General features: G+C 35.6%; 1 protein-coding gene across 2 annotated transcripts; it reads left to right on the top strand.

Moving 5' to 3' along the window:
* Window positions 1–45: 45 nt before the first annotated feature.
* Window positions 46–10,843, top strand: snupn (snurportin 1). 2 transcript variants are annotated; one of them, XM_079411552.1, is made up of 9 exons: window positions 46–798; window positions 919–1,083; window positions 1,192–1,372; window positions 4,249–4,353; window positions 6,325–6,421; window positions 6,529–6,626; window positions 7,248–7,325; window positions 7,413–7,493; window positions 9,878–10,748. In XM_079411552.1, the coding sequence occupies exons 2-9, from the start codon at window positions 926–928 to the stop codon at window positions 10,178–10,180; spliced, it is 1,101 nt and encodes a 366-aa protein (XP_079267678.1). In that variant the 5' UTR covers window positions 46–798; window positions 919–925; the 3' UTR covers window positions 10,181–10,748. The 2 variants fall into 2 exon arrangements, with proteins under 2 accessions (XP_079267678.1, XP_079267677.1); XM_079411551.1 differs by having other exon boundaries at window positions 602–665; window positions 9,878–10,843.
* The last annotated feature ends 977 nt before the right edge of the window (window positions 10,844–11,820 follow it).

Raw genomic sequence — 11,820 nt, forward strand, 5'->3', positions numbered from 1 at the left:
CTGAGAGAACTAACAGATCCCACGTGATGTCTCAAAATAACTTATAAACTGCATTGATAGAAATATAATGACTTTGTTGTAAGGGTTACTTCCTGAGTATTCTTTTAAGTTCACATTTTATGTGTAATTTTTTCATTTTAGTTATAGTTTATTTTAATTTATTTAAAAATATGTTTATGGTAAGTATTATTTATTTGTTTTTCTCTGTTGTTATTACTATTGTTTAGGTATTTACTGTTTTGTATGCTGGTTGTGTATGTATTTTATTGCGTTGACTGTCAATATTTATACATTTAATAATAATAAAAATAACTTATGAACGGTAGTGAAAGTACAAGGTGAAGATTTAAAATATGATTAATATTATTTAGACTAATTTATAGGCAACACGTGGACCGCTAGTCTCACTGTTTCCTCTTTTTGTAATGCTTTTATTACAAAAAGTTTTTTCAAGGATACGAACTAATGCAGCATGTTTTTACAGTATGTAATTTTTTACCAGAGTTGTAATTTGTGATTCGTCGCGGTAAATCGAACTATTTCAAATGATTTTGAGATGAATTCTTAACCAATCCGTGAAACTCAGCGATGAATTTTAGTCGGCTGCGATGCGGCGTGATGACGTCAGCGCGCCATTGCGTCTAAGAACGTGTTTCTCTGCAGAAGTAGGTGTTTGTGTTTTTCTCTGTTTATATTAGGCCTACTCTTTTAAATCATGAGTAAAGGATTTTAAGAGCAGCTCTGATGGGATTGTGATCACGTGTTTGCTGCCACTCTCTGCCTGCAGTCTGTTTATCTGTACGTGGTGTTTGTGCATATGAAATTTAAATGGGTTCTGTTTGCTTTTGAAATTCCTTAATGGTCTATATACACTTATCATGGCATATAAATGATTTAAACTCCTGTATGTTTTCACAGGTCCATCATGGAGGCTCTGACCCAGGCTCTCTCCTCCAGCTTCTCTGTATCCAGAGAACCAAACAGCACTTCTGCTCCCCATCCACGCCTGGCCCAGTACAAGAGCAAATACAGTGTTCTGGAGCAGAGTGAACGGCGCAGGAGGTTCCTGGAGCTGCAGAAAGAGTGAGTTTACTACACAACCACAACTAGAACACAAGAGCAGCTGTTATCAACCACCTTCAACATGTTATTTTGATGCAGTGACACTGATAGAATACATTATGTTGGCAGGAAGAGGCTAAACTACGTGAATCACGCCCGTCGGCTGGCTGATGGAGACTGGACTGGAGCTGACAGCGAGGATGAGGAGGATGAAGAGAAGAAGAGTCAGCGGCAGCTGGAGAACAGCGCTGATGAAGAAGGGATGGAGATAGAGCAGAAGAAAAAGCTACCAAAGTATTATGCCAACCAGGTGCTTAAAAACACTTAGACATAGTTTTAAAAATGATTTTTAAAGGTACAGTAGCTAAGTTTTTGGTTTAAGAAACTATAAATAACTTGTATTATGCCTTTTAACAAATTCTATAATTATATATGATTTAAATAATATTTTACAATAAAATCCACCACTTTTACACTTAAATCAGTGCTGGAAAACACATTGACAGATAGTCTCATATATATATATATATACACACCCACTGGCCACTTTATTAGGTACACCTTGCTAGTACCGGGTTGGACCCTCTTTTGCCTTCATAACTGCCTTAATTCTTCGTGGCATAGATTCAACAAGGTCCCTGTCTGTTGTGCTCCTGAGAGGTTTGCGTTTGTAGCTCCGCATTTTTATTGAATCTTTACCTTACTTTCATGCTCTGTTGTTTAAAGTGATAATATATAACTTAATTCCCACCATATTTCTGGTATTATCAATCAAACTAATCTAATTTGATCGTTCGCTTTTTAAAACCCGCGGTTCCATTCACGTTTCTATTCGCACCTATTATTTTTTTATTTTTTCTCGATCCGTTTTCATTACTCTCTCGCTCCGTTTTTCACGATGTCAGACACTGTAATATGCTCTGGTCCACTCCCTGTTTACCGGGGCGATGAGATTCATAGCAGATTGTCGTCACTCAATGGCTGGATGTCTTAAGTGGTGCCCGCAGAATAGCATGTTTATAGACAATTGGATGAGTTTTTGGGGCAGACCTGACCTTTTGAAAAGAGATGGTGTTCATCCCTCCTGGGGTGGTGCCGCTCTTCTCTCTAGAAATATGGCACATAGTCTTAGAGTTTGTACTTTGACCGTCTGCTAGCCGCCTCACGTCACAGAAGTCAGTTAATTCTCAGCACATAGAGACTCCTTCACCCAGATATCACACTATAGAGACTGTGTCTGTTCCCCGAACTAGAAAATACAGAAAACGTCCAAACCAAATTAAGAGTAATAATTTAATTGATGTTCAACAAATAAAAAATGTTTACAATACAGAGAAACAATTGATAAAGCTTGGCTTACTGAATATCGGGTCCCTTTCTACAAAAGCACTTTTTGTAAATGATTTGATCACTGATAATAATCTAGATTTGCTCTGTTTGACAGAAACATGGCTAAAACCAGATGAATACATTACTTTAAATGAGTCTACCCCCCAAGATTACTGCTATAAAAATGAGCCACGTCCAAAAGGTAAAGGGGGAGGCGTTGCTACAATTTATAGCAATATTCTCAGTATTTCCCGGAGGGCAGGCTTTAAGTATAACTCGTTTGAAGTTATGGTGCTGCGTATAACATTATCTAGAGAAACACGTGTTAGTGATAAATCCCCTGTGATGTTTGTACTGGCTACTGTATACAGGCCACCAGAGCACCACACAGACTTTATTAAAGAATTTGCTGATTTTCTATCTGAGTTAGTACTGGCTGCAGATAAAGTCTTAATTGTTGGCAATTTTAATATCCATGTCGATAATGAAAAAGATGCATTAGGATCAGCATTCATAGACATTCTGAACTCTATTGGGGTTAGACAACACGTTTCCGGACCTACTCATTGTCAAAATCATACTCTAGATTTAATACTATCACATGGAATTGATGTTAGTGGTGTTGAAATTCTGCAGCAAAGCGATGATATCTCAGATCATTATCTAGTCTTGTGTAAACTCCATATAGCTAAAACTTTCCCTGGTGGGAAAATACCCTATCCTATAGAAAAGGATTAAAAACTGCTAGATCTGATTACTTTTAGTCTCTTCTAGAAGAAAACAAACATAACCCCCAGTATTTATTCAATACAGTCACTAAATTAACGAAAAATAAAGCATCAACAGGTGTTGACATTTCCCAAAAGCACAGCAGCAATGACTTTATGAACTACTTTACTTCCAAGATCGATTCTATCAGAGATAAAATTATAACCATGCAGCCGTCAGCTACAGTATCACATCAGATAGTGCACTATAGATCCCCTGAGGAACAATTCCACTCATTCTCTACTATAGGAGAGGAAGAATTGTATAAATTTGTTAAATCATCTAAACCAACATCATGTATGTTAGACCCTATTCCAGCTAAACTACTAAAAGAGCTGCTTCCAGAATTCATAGATCCTCTTTTAGCTATTATTAATTCATCACTGTCATTAGGATATGTGCCCAAAACCTTCAAACTGGCTGTTAAGCCTCTCATTAAAAAAACACAACTTGACCCCAAAGATTGTTAATTACAGACCGATCTCAAATCTCCCTTTTCTGTCAAAGATACTAGAAAAGGTAGTATCCTCGCAATTATATTCCTTCTTAGAGAAAAATAGTATTTGTGAGGAATTCCAGTCAGGATTTAGACCGTATCATAGTACTGAGACTGCTCTCGTTAGAGTTACAAATGACCTGCTTCTGTCACTTAAATCCCCATTCTGATGCTCGGTTTGAACTTCAGCTAGTCGTCTTCACCACATCTAGATGCCTAAATGCATTGACTTGCTGCCATGTGATTGGCTGATTAGCAATTTGTGTTACCAAGCAATTGAACCTCATAAAGTGGGCGGTGACTGTATATAGCTGTCTTAAAGGTACAGTAATAAAATCAGTGGGGGTATTGCTAAGGGTTAAAGAAAATGGGTGGAAAATGCTTATATAAAGCAGAAATACTATTAATACTGTAAGATACTATTAATACCTTGTAAAGTGGTTACTTGCATGAGTAAATACTACTTATGCAAATATTTTATAATAAAAATACTACCAAAGTGAGACATTATAATGCTGTCTGGGAACATAATTAAAAGTCTTTTAATAGAAAAGTTGTATATTTTATGTTTCTGTTATATTTCTGTTCTCCAGCTGATGCTGTCAGAGTGGTTGGTGGACATCCCTGCAGATCTGAGCTCTGATTGGCTGATGGTGGTTTGTCCAGTTGGAAAGCGTTCCCTCGTTGTTGCCTCCAAGGTTTGGATCTTTTTCCATCCATCATGAGATCAGACATACACTTAACGTTCAAATGTTTGGGTTTAGGAATTAAAAAAAAAATAATAATACTTTTATTCCGAAAGCATGCAATAAATTGATAAAAAATCACAGTAAAATCATTTACAATGTTAAAAGATTCAATTTCAAGTAAATGCTGTTCTTTTGAACTGATGCTAAAAATTCAGCTTTGCGTCACAGGAATAAATTACATTTAAAAAATATATTAAAATACAAAATTATTTAAACTGTAAAAACATTAAATTTTTACTATGCTTATTTTTGATCAAATAAATGTAGCCTTTGACTTCTTTCAAAAACATCTTAACAACCCCAAAGCTTATATGTACACACGTGGTCAGAATTGTTGGTACCCTTGGTAAATATGATCAAAGAAGGCTGTAGAAATAAATCTGCATTGTTAATCCTTTTGATCTCTAAAATCTAACCTTTCATTGGAGAATAAGAAATTAAAATGGGGTGAAATATCATGATGAAATAAATGTTTTTCTCTAATACACACTGGCCACAATTAATGGTACCCTTTTATTCAATACTTTTTGAAACCTCCATTTGCCAAAATAGTATAGGAGTTTTCTCCTATAATGCCTGATGAGGTTAGAGAACACCTGACAAGAGGTCAGAGACCATTCCTTCATCCAGAATCACTCCAGATCCTTCAGATTAACAGCTCCATGTTGGTTCTTCTTCTCTTCAGTTCACCTCACTCATTTTCTACAGGTCAGAGGACTGGAATGGCCATAGCAGAAGCTTGGTTTTGTGCTCAGTGACCCATTTTTGTGTTTATGTTTGGATTATTGTTCGGTTGGAAGATCCAAACATGGCCCATTATAAGATTTCTAACAGAGTCAGTCATTTTTTTATCTGTTGGTATTTGATAGAATCCATGATGCCATGTGTCTAAACAAGATGTCCAGGACCTCCAGCAGAAATGTAATTGTACACATGGGGTACTTTTTATCCCTGTGTTCACCAAACCCATCTTGTGTTTGCTGCTAAAAAGCTCATTTTTGTAGTTACATCTGACCATAGAAGCCAGTCCCATTTGAAGTTCCAGTCGTGTCTGATAACTGAATATGCTGGTGTTTGTTTTTTGGTGAAAGCTGTTTTTTTTTTTTTCTTGAAGCCCTCCCAAACAACATGTGGTGATGTAGGTGCTGTTTGACAATTTTTTTTTTTTTAAAGGTTTTCTGACCCCGAGATTCAAGTATTTTCTGCAATTCTCCAGCTGTGGTCCTTGGAGAGTTTTTAGCCACTCAAACTCTCCTCCTCACCGTGCATTAGGACGATATAGACACACGTCCTCTTCCAGGCAGTTTCGTAACATTTTCTGTTGATTGGAAATTCTTAATTATTGCCCTGATGGTGGAAATGGGGATTTTCACTGCTCTAGCTCTTTTCGTAAAGCCACTTCACTAATTTGTGAAGCTCAATTATCTTTTGCTGCATGTCAGAAACATATTCTTTGGTTTTTCTCATTGTGATGGATGATTAAGGGAATTTGGCCTTTGTTTTGTTTTATATTTATATTTCTGTGAAACAGGAAGCCGTGTCTGGATAATTTCATGTTCATAATCACGCTGGTGTGCTCAAAATTGTGAATATGAATGGGAATATACTTCAGAGATATTTTTCTATATAGATATATAATTTTTAGGGGTACCAGTAATAGTCCAACATGTATATGAGAAAAAAAATTTTTATTTCATAATGATATTTCCCCCCATTTTAAATTCTTATTCTGCAATGAAAGCTTAGATTTTTGTGATTTAAAAAAAAAAAAAAAAAAAAAGATCAAAAGGATTAACAATGCACATTTATTTTCACAGCCACCTTTGATCATATTTAACATGGGTACCAACAATTCTGACCAGTTGTGTATATGATGCATCATTTTCTGTTTAATTTTAATGTTTATTATTTTATCCTCAGGGATCCACGTCATCTTACACCAAAAGTGGCTACTGTGTCAATCGATTCCCTTCTCTTATTCCCGGCGGCAACAGACACAACTCTGCATTGGGGAAAGGTCTGCACCTCTGCATCTGTCCTACAGATTATTTACACTAGAGTGTGCTAGAGTAATGCAGTTCTGAACCATACCGGAAAATAAAGTGACAAATATGTTTTATATAGATTACACCATCCTGGACTGCATCTACAGTGACGTAGACAGAACATACTACATCCTGGACGTCATGTGCTGGAGGGGACATCCTGTGTATGACTGCTCAGTGAGTGATCATTTCCTCTAATGACATTTATATAAACTTTAAAGACTTATTCTACACTTTTGGACCATTTTATATAATTAATTTCTCTGAAATATACTTATTATATTTGTTGCACCAAAACAATCACAAATTTAGTTAGATGTATCATGATTGCTGTTCAATTTGGGTCAATTGTTTTGTTTTTTGAAGAAAATTAATACTTGTATTCAGTGAGGAGACATTCAATTGGTGAAAAGTGACAGTAAAGACATATATAATTTGACAAAAGATTGCTATTTCACATAAATGTTGTTCTTTGAACTTTCTTATTATCAAAGAATCCTGAAAAAAATATCAGGTTCCACAAAAATATTAAGCAGCACAACTGTTTTCAACACTAATAATGATAAATGTTTCTTGAGCATCAGCATATTAGAATGATTTCTGAAGGATCATGTGACACTGAAGACTGAAAATTCAACTTTGCATCACAAATATAACTTTTGAATGATATTGTATGTAAATGTTAACCACTTTGCATGTGGAATTAATTTTCATAAATGCTTGGGTATTAAAATTCTCATTTGTTTGCGCACAATTCTTTTCTTACAATGAAAAGCACAAACTTATGTATTTTTACAGACAGAGTTCCGGTTCTACTGGCTGCAGTCTAAAGTGGAAGAGGTTGAAGGTCTTTCTGAAATTTCCAAGATTAATCCTGTAAGTGAGTGAAATAGCTGCATCTGTGAACAAAGCTGAACTTTGAGCTGAAGTATGTGGTTAATGGTCTGTTCTCTCTCTCTGCAGTTCCGGTTTGTGAGTCTGAACAGCATCAGCTGTTCAACAGAGTCCATCCAGACGGCTCTTGCACACGAGTACAACTTTACAGTAAGAACGTCTATTATTTGACATGCTAAGTCTATAAAATAACACTGATTGAGCTGGATACAAGGAGGCTTTTACTAGCAGAATTATGTAATTTACTAGAAAAGTGCACTGATTTTAAATATTCCTGCTTCAAACTGCATTTAATAATTATAGTGCTGTCAAGCGATTAATCGCATCCAAAATAAAAGTTTGTTTACATAATATGTGTGTGTACTGTGTATATTTATTATGTATATATAAATGCACACACAATATATATTTTTTAAATGTATTTACATGTATATATCTATATTAATCTAACTTATATTTTATATAATTAAAAGTTTTTGTTCACATAATACATGTGTACTGTGTATATATACAAACACATGCATGTATATATTTAAGAAAAATATGTAATGTTTTTATATTAAATAAATTTTTTATATAATATAAATTATGACTATAAATATATACATGTAAATATTTTCAATATGTACTGTATGTGTTTGTCTTTATGTATAAATAATAAATATACACAGTACACAAACCTATATCGAGTAAACAATCTTATTTTGGATGCGATTAATCATTTGACAACACTAATATATACATAACAAATATGCACAGTACACATACAGGTGCATGTAAAAATATATATATATAGAATATCGTGAAAGTTCTTTTTTTTTGGTAACTTATTTCAAAAAGTGAAATAAGTTTCATGAACTAGATTCATTACATGTAAAGTAAAACATTTCAAACGTTTTTTGTTTTAATTTTGATTAGACCTTACAGCTCATGAAAGTCAAAAATCCAGTATCTCAAAATATTAGAATATTTACATTTGAGTTTCAATAAATGACCATCCCTACAGTATAAATTCTGGGTATCTATTGTTCTTTGAAACCACAATAATGGGGAAGACTGCTGACTTGGCAATGATCCAGAAGACTAACCCTAACATTGACGCCCTCCACAAAGAGCGTAAGTCACAGAGGGTCATTACTGAAAGGTGTGGCTGTTTACAGAGTGCTGTATCAAAGCATATTAAATGCAAAGTTGACTGGAAGGAAGAATTTTGGTAGGAAAAGGTGCACAAGCAACAGGGATCACCGCAAGCATGAGAATACTGTCAAGCAAAGCTGATTTAAACACTTAGAAGAGTGGACTGAAGCTGGAGTCAGTGCATCAAGAGTCATCACGCTCAGACGTCTTCAGGAAAAGGGCTACCAAGCCACTTCTGAACCAGAGACAACGTCAGAAGCATCTTACCTGAGCTGTGGAGAAAAAGATCTGGACTGTTGTTCAGTGGTCCAAAGTCCTCTTTTCAGATAAGAGTAAATTTTGCATTTCATTTGGAAATCTAGGTCTGGAGTCTGAAGTAAGACTGGAGAGGCACAGAATCCAAGCTGCTTTAAGTCCAGTGTGAAGTTTATGAAATCAGTGATGATTTGGGGTGCCGTGACGTCTGCTGGTGTTGGTCCATTGTGTTTTATCAAGTCCAGAGTCAATGCAGCCGTCTACCAGGAGATTTTGGAGCACTTTATGCTTCCATCTGCTGACAAGCTTTATGGAGATGCTGATTTGCTTTTCCAGTAGGACTTTAGCACCTGCCCACACTGCCAAAATCACTTCCAAGTGATTTACTGACCATGATATTACTGTGCTTGATTGGCCAGCCAACATGTCTGACCTGAATCTCATATGGAATCTATGGGATATTTTCAAGAGAAAGATGAGAAACAGTCAATCCAACAATACAGACGAGCTGAAGGCTCAATAGTGCCTCAGCAGAGCCACAGGCCGATCGCTTCCATGCCACACTTCACTGATGCTGGAGTTTGTGCTGAAGGAGCCCCGGCCAAGTATTGAGTGCAGAAATGAACATACTTTAAAGAGCTTAAACTTCTCTGTTTTGCAAATACTTTTTTTTGATTGATCTTAGGAAATATTCTAATATTTTGAGATACTGGATTTTGACTTTCATGAACTGTAAGGTCATGAAATTAAAACAAAAAAACTTTTGAAATGTTTTACTTTACATGTAATGAATCTATAAAATATGAACGTTTCACTTTTTGAAATAAGTTACCAAACAAAATAACTTTTTCATGATATTCTAATTTTTTTAGATGCACCTGTATCAAAGAAAAACTTTTATTTTTGATGCGATTTAATTGGGATTAATTGTTTGACAGCACTGATTAATTATGGAATTACTTATATTCCTATTTAAAGCTGCAGAAACGTTATATCTTAGACTTTTTAAGGACTTTTTTTTTTACATGCTCCTAAATACATTTTATAGTTTGCACGTCTATTTTTGGTTGCATATGCGAGTGAAACTCTCATACTGTTGAGCCCTGGCATAGATGAACTCAAACTGTGTTCCTCTCTTCTAGGTGGATGGCCTTCTTTTCTACCACAAGGAGACCCACTACACCCCTGGCAGCACACCGTTGGTCGGCTGGCTCAGACCCTACATGGTGGCAGATATCTTTTGCATTGAGGTGCCACAGTGTCCCCTCACCAGCAAGCCTGACTATGCCAGCCATCAGATTCAGCAGATCCTGGAGCACAAGAAAACCTCTACAGAAGTTCGCCCGGCCGACCAAAACGGCCGATATGAACTGGAACACCTGTCCACGCCAGAGACACAGCTGGAGAACTCTCACAGCGCTCAGAAAGAGAGCATGGATGTCTGAGGACTTCAGCTTGAACTGCTTTAGAGAGCACTTTTCTCAAGTCTGCACATGACCAGGAAGATGATCTCATTTCATGAGAACTCTGATGTCAATGAGTTTTTAATTTCTATATTTAAAATTGCTATTCAGTTCTAAGTAACTCAGATGGAACTATTTCTGTAACTGTAATCGCAAAAATGAAACTTCTGCTTTTTTGCAGATATTATTTTCGGAAACATATAGGTATAAATGAGAGTAGACCCTCATGCTCTGCTGAATTCACACACTCTGTTTAGTCACACATCTTCATTGGATTTTATATATAGCTTTTTAATTCTATCTTTTCTGTAGATGAGATCATTAAGATTCAGCTGGTGAAGAAGCCTATGAATAGTTTTTTTTAAATGTGTGTTATGACCAATAAAGTTTTACTTGCTGTTTTGTTTATCCCTTTGTCTAAAGTATTTTTGAACGTCTGAAATTTGCTTGCTTATAAGTGCACATTGATTATAGTTTGAGGTTAGTAAATTTTATTTTATTATTGTAAGTTTTTATTAAAGCTGCATTAAATTGATCCAAAGTGACTTTCAGAAATGTTTAAATGTTTTGAACTTTCCATTCATCACAGAATCATGAAAAAGATGTATCATGGTTTCCACAAAAATACTAAACGGCTCAACTGTTTTTGATATTGATAATAATCAGATCTATTTCTTGAGAATCAAATCAGCATGTTAGTATGATTTCTGAAGGATCGTGTGACACAAGCAATAAATTACATTTTAAATACATTAAAATAGAAAATTTTAATATTTTACAATATTACTGTTTGATCAAATAAAAAGACACTTCTTTCAAAATCATTAAACAATCTTTCTGACCAACTTCTGAACGGTAGTATATATTACATATACAATTATTATAAAAGTATAAATTATAATATAAAATATTGTTTGATATATACGGCATGTATAAAAACAATAACAAGGGTTTTTAACTACTAAATGTCTCATTTCTATTGGCATCATTTGTAACAGCACTGAGCTTTTAGCTTTGTCAAGGAAAGGCTGGCATCATCAAAATCTCTTCTGGTTGAATGTCAAACACCTCGTACGCAGATGTGCAGGCGGTTTGAGTGAGGCTGCTTTCATTGACTTGAAACCACTAGGTCACTTCCCGCAGAAAACCAGAGTGTAATCGGAGAGTTTGGTTATTAGTCAGTCGCTGCTTTCCAGGAACTCACAGCACCTGTCAGCCCAGATCAGACTTCCCGGATCACTCATGACCGACATTGAGTAAGACCTGTCAATCAATAAATCCATCAACAGCCTAGGCCTACTCAAAACATACAGTGTGCCAAAAATGCTCTCTAGTTTTTGAGACTTGCAGCTTCTCAAATCCTGTTTTGCCTGACTTCGAGATGTTTTTGTGTGTATAGTTTAGTTTGGGGCTATGATATGACGGATCACTGTGAGCGTGAATTTCTTCTCTGAAAGTGAAAGCACTTGTGTGCATTTTTCCAGCATGATGTCATGAATGCTCTCCTGTCAGTCATTCTAGCCCATGCATGGAAACCCACCCACAGGAAGCTCTTTGTTGTTTTATCGGCTCAGTTTCTTGGCAGATTTTCTTGCGTCAGGTTTAAACAGTAAGATTTTTAC

Source organism: Barbus barbus, assembly GCF_936440315.1.
Source record: "Barbus barbus genome assembly, chromosome: 48".
In the NCBI taxonomy this organism is placed as follows: Eukaryota; Metazoa; Chordata; class Actinopteri; order Cypriniformes; family Cyprinidae; genus Barbus; species Barbus barbus.